Genomic DNA, 20,171 nt, shown 5'->3' with positions numbered 1-20,171 from the left:
GGTCGACCACATTAAGCAAAGAATTAAAGAAGTTCAAGATAGACAAAAGTCTTACGCCAATAAACGCCGATCGGAGTTAGAATTTAATGTTGGGAATCGAATTTTCCTCAAAGTCTCTCCCTCAAAGGGAGTTATACGTTTTGGAAAGAGGAGCAAGTTACGACCCCGTTATATAAGACCTTTTGAGATCCTAGATAAGTTAGGCCTTTGTAGCCTATAAGTTGGCTCTGCCACCAAGCATTGTGGATGTATACAATACGTATAACACCTCGCAATTAAGAAAGCATGTGATTAAGTAAGATAAAGTAGTCCTAGCCAGGACCTAAGTTGTGATGAGAAATCAGTCCAGATACTTGATCGCAAGATTCAAGTTTTACGAGGCAATAATATTGTTCTCGTCATGTAGTGGAACCATCACAGGATGGAAAAGGCCACAAAAGAGATTAATGAAACGAATGACTAGTATCACAAGATAGAATATCAGATATGCAATTCCGAGGACGGAATTTTTATAAGGAGGGAGGAATGTAATACCCCGTTTCCCTGAGTTAAATTTAGAATTTATTTTCGAAATTTAGAAGTAAGATGATTCACGCCGGATATAAAGAAAATAAATTTATTTTTAATTCCAACAAAAAAAATAATTTACAAAAACATTTGTAAATTTAGTTATTAAATTTATGTGCGTCGCATATTTATTTAATTTAGCATTCAAAGCATTTTTGCGAGCATTTAGTCAGCAAACCCTGAAGAATTATTACAGTTTTCATAGTATAACCCGGAAGACTTTATTTTATTATATTTAATTTCTCCACCAAATTTCCCACATCTACCTACTCTTCCACCTACTCCCTCCTTTTTGAAAAGTTATCATCACTACCCACTCCCACCACCAACTCCCTGCAAAAATCATGCAGTAGCACACCCACTGATATACTTCACCCATCCCCTTCCACTTCTACTCAATCTCCCACCCACTTCTCACAAATCCCTCGCAAAAACGAATGGAAACTCAACTTCAGGAGCAAGCTTTTTCAGAATGTACATCAAGCTCATCTCCCTCACCTATTTTCAGCACACACAATTGAGCATCCCTCTCGATCAAGGTTTTTACTCTCCAAATTCTAAGTTGTTTCAAATTACGGATTACACTTTCATGTACCTCTTTCATGACTTGTTTTAGACAAAGGCACCACAACAACCCATCCACTGGACTGAATAAAGAAATGAACTTTACATATGCATATATCTTTGTATATCTTCCCATATATGTGTTTAAGCAAAAGTATCAAATGTTTTTACAATTGAGAATAAAGCAATGAGATAGATATTGATAAACAAGCATGCTTCAAACTTGAGTTTTGAGCTTTGTCGGGTGTGGACTGTGTGGTTGTAAGTGTCGAGTCTGGCGGGGGAGTAATGGCGATGGCAGCGGCGGCCCTTTGCTGCTGCTCGCCGGAGTCAGAATCGGGTAGAGTCGGCGGTGGCTCGTTGCTGCCGTCTGAGTAAGAACAGAAGGGAAATGGGCGGCGGTGGTGGCAGCTTGGTGGCTGCTACTCGCTGGGAATTTGAGGGCGGCGATGGCGGTGCCATCGGCCAAGGTTGAGCAGAGGAGAGGGAGGAGCGTCGGCGGCGGCGACCAGCTGCTGGTCGTGGCAGCCGGAAGTTTCAGAGAGGGAGGGGTGTGCTGACGGTGGTGGCGTGGAGCCATTGACCGCGGCTGCCGGACCTAGAACAGGGGGAGTTAAGAGAGCAGAGGGAGTTCAGGGAGGCGGCAGCCTTGCTGTTGCTGTCGCCAAGGAGGAGAGAGAGAGGGGTGATGGCCGGCGGCCTTGGTGCCGTCGACTTGAGGAGGGAGAGCCGAGCGTCGTCAGCGGCTGTCGCTGTTGCTCTGGCAAGCTTCGGCGGCGGCGGCAGCGGAATTTCGAGGGAGACTTGAGGTGAGGAAAGGAGAGAGGTCGAAGTAAAGGAGAGAGGAGGCGGAGCCGCCGGCCTCCGGGGACGGCGCTGCCGTCCGGTAGCGGCGGCAGGAGAGCGCAGAGGGCGAGAGAGAGTGAGCGCCGCTGAGAGAGATTAGTGAGTGTGTGCGTGTGTTAGGTGGAGAAGAAGGGAGGGAGTTTTGGGCTAGGCTAGGTTTGGGCTTGGGAGTGTTGGGCTTAGGTTTGGGTTGAATCAGTTGGGCTTTTGTTTTAATCTCTTTGGGCCGATTTTTATGAGTGATGGGCTTCGATTTTTAAATAGATTTGGGCTGCGATTTTTAAAAAAAGCTTGGGCCGATTTTTAATTTTATTTAGCTGGGCCCGATTTATTTTATTCAGTCTGGGCCATTCATATTTTATTGAGTTGGGCCTCATCTTTTAAATTTATATGGGCTATTATTTATTTAAGCATGAGCTCTATTTCATCTATTTAAATGGCTTCCCTATTTTATTTAATTAGACTATTAATTAGTTTGATTAATTATTTTTAAAGACTTTGGATTGCCTTCAATTAATTAAATTGGGTTTTCTTATTTTTAATTAATTGAACTATTATTAGTTTGATTAATTTATTTAAAGGATAATTTTTATAATAATATTAAATTATTATTAAGTGCATATTTTAAGTAATTACTTATCATATGCTAAGCATGACATGACATTTCATTTGCATCATGAAATAAAAAGTATTTATGATTTAATTGGTTTTATTTATAATTCCAATTATTAAAGAAAGATGAGTAAGAATATTGTTGGTGTTCTTAACTCAAGAGAAATGTTTTTAATTATTTATTCATTAAAAACCCGGCTAAGTGAATCATAGAATGTTAAGCACTACACCATGACTTAAGATTAGATTCAAGGAGACCTATTAAGAATAGAATTTCTTGTAGGCTTTGTGGACCAAGGGGATTAGCACTGTTTTCCCAAGACAGGTTATGTGATTATGATCTTCAGGCTTTGCCTATCCAGGTGGGCATTACTTTTACTATACGTATATAGAGATCCCCTGCGTGTCGTAGGCCTCTTATACGAATATATGCATGAGATGATTTTAACTGTTAATTTCAGTTTATTATTATGCCCAAATGATAAATGACTCTTATGAAATAAAAATGAAATGTTTATGAAATGAAATGAAATGTTTATGAAATGATTGACTGCCAAAAATGTTTATGTTTTTATATGTATCCTATCTGTGTTGGTTCGCCAACTTTAAAGGAAATCCAATTGGGATCCTATGCTAGACAAAGGTCGCTAGCTAGGGTTAACGTGTACACTTATGGAGACCGCGAGTCGCTTGCGACCGGTCTTGGCGTCCGTGGTAAGGAGGCCTCCTTCCCGGCGCGTGACAGAAAGGAACAGATATGGATCATATGAAGGAAAATGATCGGCCGATCGACTTTATGAAAATGAAAGAAATATTTTAGTAAGCACAGGTCATTTAAGAAAACCCCTGTGTGTTACTGTTATGGCAGTTCAATTTATATATGTATGCATGTTGTATTTTCGGCTATGCCCACTGAGTATTTTTATACTCAGCCCTGCATGTATTTCTAAATGTGCAGGTTGAGCAGTTGATGGAATGGAATGATGTTGAGCGGGTGTTCCTTTGACATTTCAAGAAATGTAACCTTGAGTATACATCTTCATATGTATATCTCACACGTTTTCCGCTGCAAAACACTTTGATTAAGATAGCTCTATGATATGAAGTTGTGATACGTGTTATTGGGTAACCACCTTAATCAGTTCTCAATTATGTGTATCCAAATAATCATATATGATCCTAGCATTTTATCTATGAGTGACATTTCCATATACTTTAATGTTAAGTAATTGTCCATTTCCATTTCTTATTGTTCACCCCAAGTCATAACCCCGGTTAACCCGTCATTGGGATAGTGGGCTGTGACAGAGTGGTATCAGAGCGGTTCGTTCGCTCTGGCCCTAGAAACCTTATTCTAAAGAGTCGAGTCTAGTTTGATTCTTTAGACTTACACGGGTTCATATGGCACCGCTCAACACTCCATTGCATCGTGCTCAATCAAGGAAAGAAGGTAACTGCAGTTTCAACGTTTTAAAGATGTTAATGTTCTAAAATGCTTCATGAATATGTTTATGTGAAGAGCAGGTTATGATGAAATGTTGAATGTTTTGCCTTTCATGGCATATTTTCGCAATCTATGATGTTATGATCAGACGAATGATAGAAAAATTGACATATGTTTTCCCGGAGAACATAGATTGCTATAAGTTGCATGATCACAATTCTAAAAGAACATAGACTACTAGATTAGTAGGATATCTCTACAATCTAGATTCTTAAGGTGATGATGTAGAAGAATGAAAGAGAACTTAGAGCATTTCAGCTCCCTCAAGAAAACAATGATTCTTTTGAACTACAAAGAGGAATGGAAAGATATGTACGAGGTAAAGGAAAAACACAGAATGACGATACGCGACGAATTCAAGGTAAACGTTGCATCAAAGGTTGAACCATAGTCTCTACGTTCAAATGTTCAAGTACGACGGAATATCAAATCGACTTTTGCTACAGGATAGATTTTATGAATAGAGTGTTTTGCCTGTGTACGTATGTCTGTGTGTATATGTCTTAAGAGAGGTTTGGGGTTTGAGATCAATAGGATAGGGAACCTTAAGATAAGTTTAATTGTCATAATGAACTTATGTTTTGTTATGTATAGTATGTTCATGGCCCTTCAAGTTCGGGACGATGTTTCTCGTGTGACTGGGAGGTGATGATGTTGGACCTGGCCAGTCCACATGATCCAAATCTCAGTAGACGTCTTTTGGGTTGAAAACCCATATGTTTCAACTTTCGGTTGAAAAGTCAGATGGGTTCGTACTCGAGGTCATTTTGTTCGACCTAGTAGTTAATCATTTCATACCCTCTGGTCATTCTTTTGATTCTCTTGAACAATTTCTACAACACCTTGCTTTGATGTTGTGTTGAGTTTGAGCCTTGCAACTCGTGAGTTGTCATAATAGATTCCCTTGTTTGATATGACCAAGAAATGTTAGTCTACCGATGTAGTATACTACCCAAACTATGACTTCATATAATTGTGTCTCATTGTGATTGGTTGAGATTAGTTTTTGTCCTATAAATGATATCGACCACTCATTATGATAGAAATTCAGAGTCCAAGCTAAGACCGTAATATAGTGTTCGAGTACGAGGACTTAAGTTAATTGGTCTATGATAGTTTTAAGATAAATTCATAGGAAAGTGTTATTTATGTGATAGGTAACAAGAAATGGGTTGATGACTATTTTAGTCTTTGGAAAAAAGAATACCCCGTAGATGAGCCCTAGGAATGAGGTAGGAGCAAAATGAACCGCCGAAAAAGGACGAGGGAACTTATTCTCAAGTAAATCTCGTGTATATAAATTGGAATTAGGAATCCAATTGATATGAGGAGAGACCCGAATCTATTCTAGATCGGAAAGTTAAAGTACTAAGGAATAAGTCGATACCCTTAGTAATAGTTCTTTGGAAGCACTATGATCAAGAAAAGGCGATGTGGGAATTCGATTCTAGCATGAATGAGAAGTACCCAGAATTATTTTCTGTGGTACAAATTTCGTGACGAAATTTCTTTTAAAGTGGATAGTATGTCATACCCCGACTTTTAATCCCTGATTAAGGGCTTAATTATTAATAATTAGGATTCGGCATCCATTTATAATAAAAACTGGTTTGATTTATCTGATGTGATTTAATCATTATATATGTGTTTTAATGTGCTTAGTTAAAGGAAAATTTTTATAAATGTGGTGCATAAGTTTTAATTGGTGAGTTAAGTGTATGAGCCACATGAATTTTAAATTATGCATGAAGTCATGAATTTTATCTAAATTTGATAGTACATGTAACACCCCGTACTTTTCCCTATGTTGTGAGATAGTGTCTTAACACTATTGAGAATACTGAGATGAGATTGACTGTCCTATTAAGAAAATAGGAATAATGAGTTGGAAATAGAGTCGAGAAAGAAAGAGTGAAAAACCTTGATAAAAAAAAAAAAAAACGGTCGGAGAGACGTCTAGTTTGTCTGTGTTTGCCGACTGCTTTGACGTGATATTATGTGAAATTACGTGACTGATTGATTATGTGAGTTTTGTTACGTATGTCATTGTGAGCAAGTTATTATGATTTTTATTTGAGGATATTAGCACTTGGAATTTTAATTAAGTTTCTAAAGCAAGTGCAGTTTATTTTTACCGAGAAATCAAAGAATGCCGGTTAATGAAAATATTTCCAAGCATATATTTTGTTTTAAAATTATTTTTTCTATGAGAGGAATATTATAATTGAGTGAGTGCACTAATATTAGTGCTATAATTATTTTATGTGGTCACATGAATAATTATGTATTGGTATTTTATTAATTAGTACATTTCCATAGTTTTTGTGATTTATTTTTGATCACCCTTCTCACACTATTACTTTAATTTCCCTACCATGTGACTAAATACCACAATTTGCCAAGTGTAGAGATTATTGAAGAGAGTGTAGAGATTAGAGAGATAGTGTAGAGATTAGAGAGAGAGAGATCAAGGCATTAATTGCCAATATTTCCTTAAGATTACAAAATCCTCTTTAAAGATCACAAGATCATTTACAATCTTGCAAAATCCTCTCTCACTACTCACTCATCATTTTCGACCAACACCTCTCTCCCTCTTTCTCTCACTTTCCTCCATTTTCCTCCATTGAAGAGACCTTCGAAGCTTCCAAAAATTTTACAAAACACCTCAATCCACTCTAAAATCTTCCATAAACACATCCTAGCTACTTATATTCAAGAGAATCATTGAAGAAAGGCTTCCAAGCTAGAATGAGAAAATGTGAGTTTTGGTGAGAAATTTGGGTAAGTGGTCATGTATTCCATAAATCTTGCTTGAATGATGTTGTATGAAGAAAGAAAATCACCTCTCCCTTGTTCTTAAAATTTTCAAAAAAATGGGTCTTTACCCTTCAAAAATTTTCTTTTTCTTTCCTTGATTTGGGGAAAAAAAAATGAGATCTATGTGGTGTTTGTTGATGATTGATGTGTGTTGTGAAAGTATATGCTTTGAGATGTGAAAGTCGATTGAGTTTAGTTGACAAAAAAAAAAAAAATGGGAAATTGTGAGTCGATGATTTATATGATGATTGATGATTATTGAGTTAATATATATGAATATCTTGATGATTAGCCATGAGATATAGATTTTTCTATTAGGTTAGTTTACCTAAAATTGGGATGTTGAGATCCTATGGATCAATTGATGTATTGATGATGGATTTGAGTTTATGAGATGATCTAGATGATTAATGATGGATGAGATTGAAGCTTGAGGTTGAGAGGTGAAAAAATGAAAAGTGTTAGTTTGAGGAAGAAGATGACATACATGTGTATCTATATGTGATCTTGTTTTATGATGTTGATTTGTGCTAATTGGTAACCTAGGATGTTAGATCTATGATTTGATCAATAGGTTATACATGATTAGTGATATTTTCAAAAGAGTTTAGTTTAATAAAAATTAGGACTTTTTGCCTATGTGTTATTAAAGTGATTTTGGCTTAAGATATATGTATTTGAGCATGATATTAGTGTATAATTATGTTTGAGTAAGTCTTTTGTTGGCTAAGAAATTTTTTGACTTAGTTTAGTTTATATGAGTTTTTGAGTTTTCATATTTTGAGAAGTCGATGATTGATAAAATGAGGTTTAATTGCTTTATGACCATTATGTGAAAGTTTGTCATGTTTTATTAAGAGTTTTATGATGATACATGAAGTTTCATTAGAGTTTAGTACATGATAAAAGGGAATCTATATGTGTATAATGATTTATATGATGAATGAGATCATGTTTGAATAATTGAGTAATTTTGTGCATGAAAATGAAAAGAGAATTTTAATGATGCGTTCATTGAAACATTTTACTAGAGATTTGAGGTTATGATGTAAGAAGAGAATCAAGATTTGAGTATGATGAGCATTATAATGTGCCTGAATGTTTGTGAGTGTTATATGTGTTTAAAATGAGCTTTGATGAGTTTCCTTGAAGGAATGTTGAGTTGAGTATTTTAAGAGTTTGAGATGAGATTTTGGTGAATTTCGTAGGCCTACTGACCTACTGTGATCAACGGTTTTTAAATGTCAAAAAGCTTTGAAAATTTTATACCAAGTCTCTACATGAGTCTTGAGAACATCGGTAAAATTTCAAGTCATTTGGACTTCATTTACTATTTTTATAAAATACAAAACTGAAACTGCATATTACTACCGAGAGTTTTAGAGAGCAGGGGAAAGAGTCATTCATTTCCGTATCTTCCTGTGTGATCTAGCTTTCCAAAATTTTATGGTATTAACCTTATTGTGTTAGCTAGATATCCACAAAATTTGAGCTCAGTTTGACAACATTTACTATTTTTCAAAAATCCAAATTTTCGATTGCTCAAAACTGCCGAATATGGTAGACTGTAGTAAAACAGTCATATCTCCTACAATACTTGGAGTTTTTGACTCTACTTTTTTTTATATGAAAATAGACTCGAAGACCTTTCTTTTGGTATGAGTCTCGAGTCCAGGAGGTGTCGGAGTAAGAACAGGTTAGATTTGAAAGTTGAGTCAGTGTAAAAACAGAGCATGTTTTGATAATGTTTGATTGTGTTTTCTTATGTGCCTTATGTGATTGTGTTGTCTATGTGTTGAATGAGATTAGACGAGCCTTATATGAGAGATAAATCGAGACTTAGTACCATGATTTTCTAGAAACCTATCCTTGAACTTAAGGATTTGAGATGAGTGGAGAGTTTATATAGAGATGAGTAAAGAGATAGAATATGAGATAGAGCATGAGTTAAGGCTTTATGAGTATGGATTTTAAAAGGATTAAAATGTTTTAAATCAATTCTTTTTTTTTTATAGAGTTTAAAACGCTTATTTAAGTCATTTATAAATGAATAATGAGAAATGCGTAAAGGAGTTCGTAAATGAATCGCGGCATGAGACTTTCAATTTCCCTAGTAAACTAGGGAGATATTATGAAGGAACAAGCAATGAACGAGACTCTCACCACCGAGTCACTACAACAATTGGAGAAGGAAAAAGTTCACGCACAAACAAGATATGTACACCACCTCAAGATGGAGGTAAAAAAAAAAAAAAAAAAAAAAAAAAAAAAAAAAAAACACTAGAACTAAACTTAAGGTATAACCCAACCCCAAGGCTAGTAGGCTCAAGTTAAGAGAGTGAATGCTTTGGCTAAAGTGCCAGAAGCTACAGCAAGAATAAGTTGGAACGCCACCACAATAGAAACTTAGAAACCCCCATTAAATAATCATTTGAAAATGAGAAAATGAGTTTACATGGCAGAAGGAGTGCCATTAATCTTTAAGTGAAAGTTACCAAGATGATGAGAAAAGTTTGATATTAGAATTCCCTAGTCAAATCTGAGAAGGTGACTTAGGACGAAGGAAACAATTAAAGTAGTTCACCACTTTACTAAGATGAAGTGGGTGAAAGAAAGCTGTTAGGTCCTGAACTGGTCCAATAGATGGTTGAGAAGGTCGACCACATTAAGCAAAGAATTAAAGAAGTTCAAGATAGACAAAAGTCTTACGCCAATAAACGCCGATCGGAGTTAGAATTTAATGTTGGGAATCGAATTTTCCTCAAAGTCTCTCCCTCAAAGGGAGTTATACGTTTTGGAAAGAGGAGCAAGTTACGACCCCGTTATATAAGACCTTTTGAGATCCTAGATAAGTTAGGCCTTTGTAGCCTATAAGTTGGCTCTGCCACCAAGCATTGTGGATGTATACAATACGTATAACACCTCGCAATTAAGAAAGCATGTGATTAAGTAAGATAAAGTAGTCCTAGCCAGGACCTAAGTTGTGATGAGAAATCAGTCCAGATACTTGATCGCAAGATTCAAGTTTTACGAGGCAATAATATTGTTCTCGTCATGTAGTGGAACCATCACAGGATGGAAAAGGCCACAAAAGAGATTAATGAAACGAATGACTAGTATCACAAGATAGAATATCAGATATGCAATTCCGAGGACGGAATTTTTATAAGGAGGGAGGAATGTAATACCCCGTTTCCCTGAGTTAAATTTAGAATTTATTTTCGAAATTTAGAAGTAAGATGATTCACGCCGGATATAAAGAAAATAAATTTATTTTTAATTCCAACAAAAAAAATAATTTACAAAAACATTTGTAAATTTAGTTATTAAATTTATGTGCGTCGCATATTTATTTAATTTAGCATTCAAAGCATTTTTGCGAGCATTTAGTCAGCAAACCCTGAAGAATTATTACAGTTTTCATAGTATAACCCGGAAGACTTTATTTTATTATATTTAATTTCTCCACCAAATTTCCCACATCTACCTACTCTTCCACCTACTCCCTCCTTTTTGAAAAGTTATCATCACTACCCACTCCCACCACCAACTCCCTGCAAAAATCATGCAGTAGCACACCCACTGATATACTTCACCCATCCCCTTCCACTTCTACTCAATCTCCCACCCACTTCTCACAAATCCCTCGCAAAAACGAATGGAAACTCAACTTCAGGAGCAAGCTTTTTCAGAATGTACATCAAGCTCATCTCCCTCACCTATTTTCAGCACACACAATTGAGCATCCCTCTCGATCAAGGTTTTTACTCTCCAAATTCTAAGTTGTTTCAAATTACGGATTACACTTTCATGTACCTCTTTCATGACTTGTTTTAGACAAAGGCACCACAACAACCCATCCACTGGACTGAATAAAGAAATGAACTTTACATATGCATATATCTTTGTATATCTTCCCATATATGTGTTTAAGCAAAAGTATCAAATGTTTTTACAATTGAGAATAAAGCAATGAGATAGATATTGATAAACAAGCATGCTTCAAACTTGAGTTTTGAGCTTTGTCGGGTGTGGACTGTGTGGTTGTAAGTGTCGAGTCTGGCGGGGGAGTAATGGCGATGGCAGCGGCGGCCCTTTGCTGCTGCTCGCCGGAGTCAGAATCGGGTAGAGTCGGCGGTGGCTCGTTGCTGCCGTCTGAGTAAGAACAGAAGGGAAATGGGCGGCGGTGGTGGCAGCTTGGTGGCTGCTACTCGCTGGGAATTTGAGGGCGGCGATGGCGGTGCCATCGGCCAAGGTTGAGCAGAGGAGAGGGAGGAGCGTCGGCGGCGGCGACCAGCTGCTGGTCGTGGCAGCCGGAAGTTTCAGAGAGGGAGGGGTGTGCTGACGGTGGTGGCGTGGAGCCATTGACCGCGGCTGCCGGACCTAGAACAGGGGGAGTTAAGAGAGCAGAGGGAGTTCAGGGAGGCGGCAGCCTTGCTGTTGCTGTCGCCAAGGAGGAGAGAGAGAGGGGTGATGGCCGGCGGCCTTGGTGCCGTCGACTTGAGGAGGGAGAGCCGAGCGTCGTCAGCGGCTGTCGCTGTTGCTCTGGCAAGCTTCGGCGGCGGCGGCAGCGGAATTTCGAGGGAGACTTGAGGTGAGGAAAGGAGAGAGGTCGAAGGGAAGGAGAGAGGAGGCGGAGCCGCCGGCCTCCGGGGACGGCGCTGCCGTCCGGTAGCGGCGGCAGGAGAGCGCAGAGGGCGAGAGAGAGTGAGCGCCGCTGAGAGAGATTAGTGAGTGTGTGCGTGTGTTAGGTGGAGAAGAAGGGAGGGAGTTTTGGGCTAGGCTAGGTTTGGGCTTGGGAGTGTTGGGCTTAGGTTTGGGTTGAATCAGTTGGGCTTTTGTTTTAATCTCTTTGGGCCGATTTTTATGAGTGATGGGCTTCGATTTTTAAATAGATTTGGGCTGCGATTTTTAAAAAAAGCTTGGGCCGATTTTTAATTTTATTTAGCTGGGCCCGATTTATTTTATTCAGTCTGGGCCATTCATATTTTATTGAGTTGGGCCTCATCTTTTAAATTTATATGGGCTATTATTTATTTAAGCATGAGCTCTATTTCATCTATTTAAATGGCTTCCCTATTTTATTTAATTAGACTATTAATTAGTTTGATTAATTATTTTTAAAGACTTTGGATTGCCTTCAATTAATTAAATTGGGTTTTCTTATTTTTAATTAATTGAACTATTATTAGTTTGATTAATTTATTTAAAGGATAATTTTTATAATAATATTAAATTATTATTAAGTGCATATTTTAAGTAATTACTTATCATATGCTAAGCATGACATGACATTTCATTTGCATCATGAAATAAAAAGTATTTATGATTTAATTGGTTTTATTTATAATTCCAATTATTAAAGAAAGATGAGTAAGAATATTGTTGGTGTTCTTAACTCAAGAGAAATGTTTTTAATTATTTATTCATTAAAAACCCGGCTAAGTGAATCATAGAATGTTAAGCACTACACCATGACTTAAGATTAGATTCAAGGAGACCTATTAAGAATAGAATTTCTTGTAGGCTTTGTGGACCAAGGGGATTAGCACTGTTTTCCCAAGACAGGTTATGTGATTATGATCTTCAGGCTTTGCCTATCCAGGTGGGCATTACTTTTACTATACGTATATAGAGATCCCCTGCGTGTCGTAGGCCTCTTATACGAATATATGCATGAGATGATTTTAACTGTTAATTTCAGTTTATTATTATGCCCAAATGATAAATGACTCTTATGAAATAAAAATGAAATGTTTATGAAATGAAATGAAATGTTTATGAAATGATTGACTGCCAAAAATGTTTATGTTTTTATATGTATCCTATCTGTGTTGGTTCGCCAACTTTAAAGGAAATCCAATTGGGATCCTATGCTAGACAAAGGTCGCTAGCTAGGGTTAACGTGTACACTTATGGAGACCGCGAGTCGCTTGCGACCGGTCTTGGCGTCCGTGGTAAGGAGGCCTCCTTCCCGGCGCGTGACAGAAAGGAACAGATATGGATCATATGAAGGAAAATGATCGGCCGATCGACTTTATGAAAATGAAAGAAATATTTTAGTAAGCACAGGTCATTTAAGAAAACCCCTGTGTGTTACTGTTATGGCAGTTCAATTTATATATGTATGCATGTTGTATTTTCGGCTATGCCCACTGAGTATTTTTATACTCAGCCCTGCATGTATTTCTAAATGTGCAGGTTGAGCAGTTGATGGAATGGAATGATGTTGAGCGGGTGTTCCTTTGACATTTCAAGAAATGTAACCTTGAGTATACATCTTCATATGTATATCTCACACGTTTTCCGCTGCAAAACACTTTGATTAAGATAGCTCTATGATATGAAGTTGTGATACGTGTTATTGGGTAACCACCTTAATCAGTTCTCAATTATGTGTATCCAAATAATCATATATGATCCTAGCATTTTATCTATGAGTGACATTTCCATATACTTTAATGTTAAGTAATTGTCCATTTCCATTTCTTATTGTTCACCCCAAGTCATAACCCCGGTTAACCCGTCATTGGGATAGTGGGCTGTGACACGAAACTACAATTAGAAAAATATCATATAACAGGAATTAATTAAAGAAGTATCCTTGACGATCTAAAAGCAAACGCGGATGCTTTTGGGATTTATATATAAGTTGATATTAATTAGGAATAAAATACATGTCTGACTTAATGACAAGAGGATGGAAATTAAGAATTTTTCTGTTACAATTATTTTATTTAGGTTGACTAGAGTCTAGAGAGAGCCTACAGGTTTAGAGTGTTTCTCCATAAAAAGAAAAAACATATAAATGATAAATATACGAATGCGTAGCGTATCCTACTATATATGCTCTATGATGTACATATATAGGCAAACACATTCTATACATTAACAAACATCAACGCGGTGCAATGTACATAAACTTCTTTTAATTTATTGATTATCACTCACATTCCAAACACTTTATGAGTCCGGAGCAAATAAGTAACAACATTAATAATTTAATTTCTTCAATCATATCATATCAATATATAGGCCCCTTTTCTAGCCAGACTTCAGATCCAAATGCGGTCACACCTCTCACCTATATCGAAGGCGGTCACGCTCAAATTTCTCAGATTTTATGCTGTGCTGCAACAGATTGTAGTTAGAATTCCAACAAGTGAAGATACAAGTGGAACAAGAGACATCGCTCGCTATTATATACCAAACCATGCATATATACATCTTTTCACGAAATTAAGGGCTCGTCTGGTTTTCAGTAAAGGATTATGTAGGATAATTTGTAACCAGAATATTAAGCATGGATAATGACAGATTATTAATACTGAGTTGGTGTTTGCTATCATGGCTAAATATAGAATATCCTGGTTTAAGTTAATTATAGGGGGGAGGTGGTATTATTAATCCTAAGAAATCTGGATTAATAATACTGGGTCGTGGGATTAAACCGGGTCATCCGCATTATTACTAAATAATACCAAACACTAGACTGATCTGTACTAAATTAGCTAATACAGTGTATTAGCCAATATCAAACACGCCCTAAAGGAGAAAATAACAAAACCAACAAACATTTCATAAATATGCAGTAGTTATTATTTAAATAGTGGTGTAAGAGTGGTGAGTACGTACTGCATGAGATTGAGAGAGAAATCATTTGGTGGTGATTGGTTGATAGTGCGCGAATAATATGTTACGATGCATAAAGATTGATAGTTGATTTATGTATCCAAAATGTTTGTGGTTTTGTTCCATTGAGTTGTGCTGAGTCGTATAGAGCATGTTCTTCTAGCCACCTTGTTTACTCGAAGATGTGTTGCGACTGTTGTGCCAACTCATGCATGTACAAGCTTGCGAACGATTACATATTCCTTTGAGGGTGTGTTTACTTTGGTTTCATTGTAAAAAGATGGATAAGATCAAATGTGAGAAAATATTATATTTTTCTTTTTTTTATCGTATGTTTACTAGAGATGAGAAAATGTTGGAAAATATTTTCACACCACTACCCAAAAATAATATTATTCAACATTGAAGAGAAAAAATAAGTGAAATTAAAGGAGTTGTCTGAGAAAATATTTCATCATGCTCGGAGAAAATTTTCTATCATAATAAATATGTGAAAATGATGAAAAATTGTGAAAATATATGTATTCTCTTCTTCACATCAAAGTAAACACACCCTAAATGAAAAAAAAATAAAAAAAATCAAATAATAACTAGTTGATAAGACGCTTCTCCTCCAACTAATAAGTCGGGGGGTTCGAGTCACCTAGAGTGCTAGAGTGTGAGTGTGTTTTAATTTCCTTTCTTTTTGGGTAATAACAAATATAAAAAAAATAACTAGTTGATAAGATAAGTATTATTAAATCTTACCAAAAGAACTATTGGACTAATTATAGAACACTTGAGTTTTTATATAAAAAAATTAATTATTTTCCGATCCTCGCATATTTTACATTATTTCTTAAGATTTTTAGATTTTTCTTGAAAATACTAAGAAACATATACTCGCTCTTCTTGTCAATAACAATATTAGTTTATATAAATTAGTTGAATTAATTCACGTTATCTCTTCTTGTTAACCGAAGAGAGACATATGAACATAATTGGCCGAATATTTAGACTAGAAGAAAAAATAGATATGGCTTTCTAGATCATAATTAAGGAGAAAGTGACAGTCGAGTAAAATGTACTATATTTTTTTCCATGAAAAGAAAAAAAAAATGTATCTGTTTGAATAACGCCGGAAAGTGTGACGCTATATTCTTCAAGGTTATTCTACAATTGTATCAATGCGTAATTACTAATTACTAGAGGAAGACCGTTTCTCTATTTATAATCGGATAAAAAAAAACGATATTAATTATTAAAGTCCAACAACGACGCGTAACGTACGCAAACCTAGTCCTATTTGTGGTATATTTCTAAACAATTTACAAAAACAATTAATTATATTCTCTCGAAGCGTACATTAACATGTAAGCTAAGCTATTCGATATATGGAACGTTCGATTTGGAAGTTGGGTTATTAAGTCTACTTGTCGTTTTTTAATCATTTCCCTAATAATAATTATAAGAAAATCCAAGGAAAGTAGGGCTAGCTAGGCGCGTAATTCACCAGATGCTCTTTGTGCATATAAATACTAGTACTAGCCTTCCTCGATTCTCAAACTTCAAACAAAACACAATCATTATTATCTCATGATCTCATCAGCACCACTATCATCATGAAGGTAAGGCTATTCAAGATCACATTAATTTGATTTCGATTTAATTTTTATAGTTGTGACATTTGAATAAACATTTCGTAAGTAATCGTCTTGCTTAATTGCAATTTAATGCAGCAACGTATTGTGATTAACGTCCCAATGAGGGAGGAGGAGAGTAGAAAAAAGGTCATGAAGCTTGCCTCCGAAATTAAAGGTGAGCATGCTTCGAATTAAACTCCACATACTATATATGTAGCTAGATGCACTTAATTAATAGTAATATTGGATTATGTAGGAGTGAGCAAAGTTGAGGTAGTAAAGGAAAGGAACCATTTGGTGGTGGTGGGAGAAGACATTGACTCGGTTAAGCTGGTCAACTCACTAAGGAAGAAATTCTGCTTCGCCAACATTCTCACCATTCACAATCACAATGCAACAACAATAACAACAACAACGTTCGACGATGAGGTGAGGCGGCGTTCAGACAACGAAGAAGACCAGCGCTGGCCCACCCAAATTCACTACGGATATCCGACCCGAACTACTTATGATCAACCCGGTTACTACGCGGCTTACCCGGTTTATGATCCGAATCCTCCAACTCCTTGCTCCATCATGTGACCCGTTAATCGTCTTCACTTAATTAGTAGCTTTGCGTTTCCCGTTGAGTATATTTCGTCTCTTTGAATCACAAAGAACAAAACAGATTCATCCATGTTTTTGGATCATGTTTAAGAAATTTTCATATACGTAACGTGAGGAACTAGTTTGTACCCAATTCATCAAGTTTTTTCTTCATATTTTGAATTGTGATGATAATTTATTGTTATTAGGATATTTAATTATTTTGCTTTTAGACCTTTATATATCACTTGTCAACTAATAAAATTAATCCGTAAAACCACAACTCCTTTGTGGTTTTTTTTTTTTAATGTGTGAATTTAGTTGTTAAAATCAAGTACTACTTTAAACAACTAGCATATAATACATGCATTCCCTCTATACCAACTAATTGTTTAACATTAATTTATCTCATAGTTCTTAATAATAAAAATGTTATTATTTTTTATCACATTTTTATTTAATTAGGTTTTCAATTAGGGTTTAGTAATTTTGCATTAGAATTTATTATTTCTAAATTATTATATTCTAACTTAGAATTTATTAAATTAATTTCAATTGAAATTTATTTTGTAAACAGGTTACTTTTATTGTTTTCTCCACATTGTAATATTTTTGTAATTTTTTAACAATGTGGAGAAAACAATAAAACGAGCTAATTCTTTTTTATATTGAACCAAAAATTTTAAATAAATTTATTTTTTAAATTATTTAGTTGTTGAGTTGGGTTTTGATCTCAACAGCAGAAACAAGATAAAACGATAAAAGACACGTAAAACGATAAAAGACACGGGATTTACGTGGTTCGGTCATTGAGACCTACATCCACGAGAGGTTTTCGGGTGTTTTGACTATACTTCGAAAATTACACTTTACACGGTGAAGGAAAAAATGAATAATGCCCCCCTTAACTCACAACCTAAGGTCCTATTTATAAGCATAAACTTTGCCCTAAAGTACTTGGGCCTATTTAACCCTAAAGCCCACTAATACAAGTCATTTGGCCTAAAAACTATTAATCTGCTACGTGTCTTCGATATTCTTGCAGCTCTGAAATATAATACTTGGTTCGGGCAGACTCAGCTTTATAATTGCTCCAGATCTGTAACAATATCAAAACAACATACAGTTTAATTATAGTCACATATTGCTTATATTCGGACCTTCAGTGGACCTAACATATCTTATTTGGGCCTTTCTTTAGAAGGACGCGCGGGAATCCCGGATTCCATCCTCATCATTAATCATATTTTGTCAGAACATATTTATTTGTCGAAATAGGATTATTGTAACCTATTTGTGACCTATTTACGAAATATTACGTCGTGCCAATCATTAATTATAGTTAACTCTGCAGCGAAAAATAAATTAAATAAGAAATAATCATTGAATAATTAACTCTGAACTAACGTTAACAAATCTTAACTCTTAAGTTAAGCGTCTTTAGTGGAATGTTGGGTTCCATACTAATAAATCCTTGAGAGGAATTTGGAATATTATCTGCTCTAAAAAAAAGTTGGAATCTCGGACCGATATATAGCAACAAAATCACGCAATGTTAATGATAGGAGTCACGCAAGATCCCTCGCATATATTATAGTAACTGAAAAAACCGTTGACTTGCTAAATGAATAGAAGAAAATGTAATTAGCCAATCTGATTAAGGGGATATTTGATTAATAGTATTATTTTTAAATGTTTATAAATTATAATAGTGACAACTTCTGTAAAGGAAGCCATTTTGAGATAGTTGACCTGTTATATAGTCTACAACACAAAAAAGATGTAGGCAAAAAATGTTGAAATGACTAATATATATATATATATATATATATATATATATATATATATATATATATATATTTATAACACCTCAATTTTCATAAACTTTGCAATTTAAAATTTTAAAGAACTAATAGATAAAATAAAATTTCTTGACTATCAACATTTAAAATAATTTAAAATCAACTTGCCCAAAAACTAATATAGTAACATGAAATATAAAAACGATAATTTAAAACGTAACAAGTTCACTTAAACTTTCTATGCAATCTCTAGTCATTCTCAACTTCCATGGCCACCTCGACTCCAGAACTGCAAAACTGAAAAGATAAGGGGTGAGCATATTGAAAATATACTCGGTGAGGAACCATGCAAATATCCACATACGCTTAAACATGCTAATAAAACATATTGTCATACACATATTCTGAATTCTGAGTGTTTCTGAATTTCTGATTATGTACTTGAACATGATATTCTGAGTTTTTGATCATGTACTTGAACATGATATTCTGCGTTTCTGATCATATACTTGAACATGTATCTAGACATGTATCTGAGCAAGCATAGTCAAACATGAACTAAAAGCACATTCAAACATACATAAATATAACAACAGGCATATAATCCCTCACATTAACCTTGCTTTAAAATAGCTCGACAAATTTAATATGCGAAAAAGAAAAGAAAGAAAAAAAATAAACTGAAATATCGTGCTTCCTCTCAAGTATGCGTATAAGACCCTTATATATATATATATATATATATAGGTTGTTTGGAAAATTACTGATATGCATGAATTTATTTGAGTAAATCACTTTGTATTTCTAATATATACGTAACTTGTGTTCTAAGGAAAATAAATGCTTAGATAAAATAAGGACAAGTGTGGATGCACTATTTTAATCACTAACTAACAAATCCACTAAAAGATATATTTAAATCAAATCTTAATCAATAACTTTACTCTTACCTACGAATTCAAACGAGAAAAGAAAAAGATAAACTTCACATAAGATTTGGATAAACTTCTTTAAAAAAAATCGAAAGTTATACAAATTCTAATTGACTTCCTGATGAGCATGCATTTTCTACCTCTTGGTATGTCATATTTGATGGTTAGTTATGAGGTTTTTGTGTGTTTGATGGTTTATTTTGAGCTTATATTGGTTTTTGGTCAAGAACTTGTCACTCGCTTGTGTTTGAACGTATTTTCAGAAATAAAGAAGCAGAATTTGGAAGATTTGGCTGAAATATAAGTTGTAGTTCATCTCGAGAGGAGTTCGTGAACGCAAACGGTTTGTAAATCGGAGTTCGGATGAGGGAGAACGAGCCAAAACAAAATCAGTGCGCAAGGCCGCGCGAGGTGCGCGACCCAGCCGCGCGACAAAAGCAGAACTCTGGACAGCGCGCGCGGGCTCGGTGCGCGGGTGCGCGAGCAGGCCGCGCGAGGTCATGCGGTCTCGGCGCGCGGCCGCGCGAGACACTGTTTTCTCGCCCAGTTTCCGGATTTTTCACTTAAAGCGTGATTTTGGAGTATTTTTGGAGCTTGAAGACCTAGGGCATATAAATACCATCCAATAACTTATTCCCCAATCATCTTTTATTACATTTTATCATATTTTACTTTTCCTGAGAGC

At 35.6% G+C, this 20,171-nt stretch overlaps 1 protein-coding gene and 2 long non-coding RNA genes across 3 annotated transcripts; all 3 read left to right on the top strand.

The window, feature by feature from the left end:
• The first annotated feature begins 694 nt into the window (after positions 1 to 694).
• Positions 695 to 3,836, top strand: LOC130986120 (uncharacterized). The gene is made up of 2 exons (XR_009089168.1): positions 695 to 1,106; positions 3,548 to 3,836. It is a non-coding gene; the product is annotated as an uncharacterized LOC130986120 (long non-coding RNA).
• Positions 3,837 to 10,261: 6,425 nt separating this feature from the next.
• On the top strand, positions 10,262 to 13,403 carry LOC130986119 (uncharacterized). Its single transcript, XR_009089167.1, has 2 exons — positions 10,262 to 10,673; positions 13,115 to 13,403. It is a non-coding gene; the product is annotated as an uncharacterized LOC130986119 (long non-coding RNA).
• A 2,672-nt stretch (positions 13,404 to 16,075) lies between these two features.
• LOC130986118 (uncharacterized) lies at positions 16,076 to 16,992 on the top strand. The gene is made up of 3 exons (XM_057909409.1): positions 16,076 to 16,152; positions 16,264 to 16,342; positions 16,424 to 16,992. The coding sequence occupies exons 1-3, from the start codon at positions 16,147 to 16,149 to the stop codon at positions 16,747 to 16,749; spliced, it is 411 nt and encodes a 136-aa protein (XP_057765392.1). The 5' UTR covers positions 16,076 to 16,146; the 3' UTR covers positions 16,750 to 16,992.
• The last annotated feature ends 3,179 nt before the right edge of the window (positions 16,993 to 20,171 follow it).

This window comes from Salvia miltiorrhiza, chromosome 5, assembly GCF_028751815.1.
Source record: "Salvia miltiorrhiza cultivar Shanhuang (shh) chromosome 5, IMPLAD_Smil_shh, whole genome shotgun sequence".
In the NCBI taxonomy this organism is placed as follows: Eukaryota; Viridiplantae; Streptophyta; class Magnoliopsida; order Lamiales; family Lamiaceae; genus Salvia; species Salvia miltiorrhiza.
This window is presented reverse-complemented; position numbering and strand designations above follow the sequence as displayed.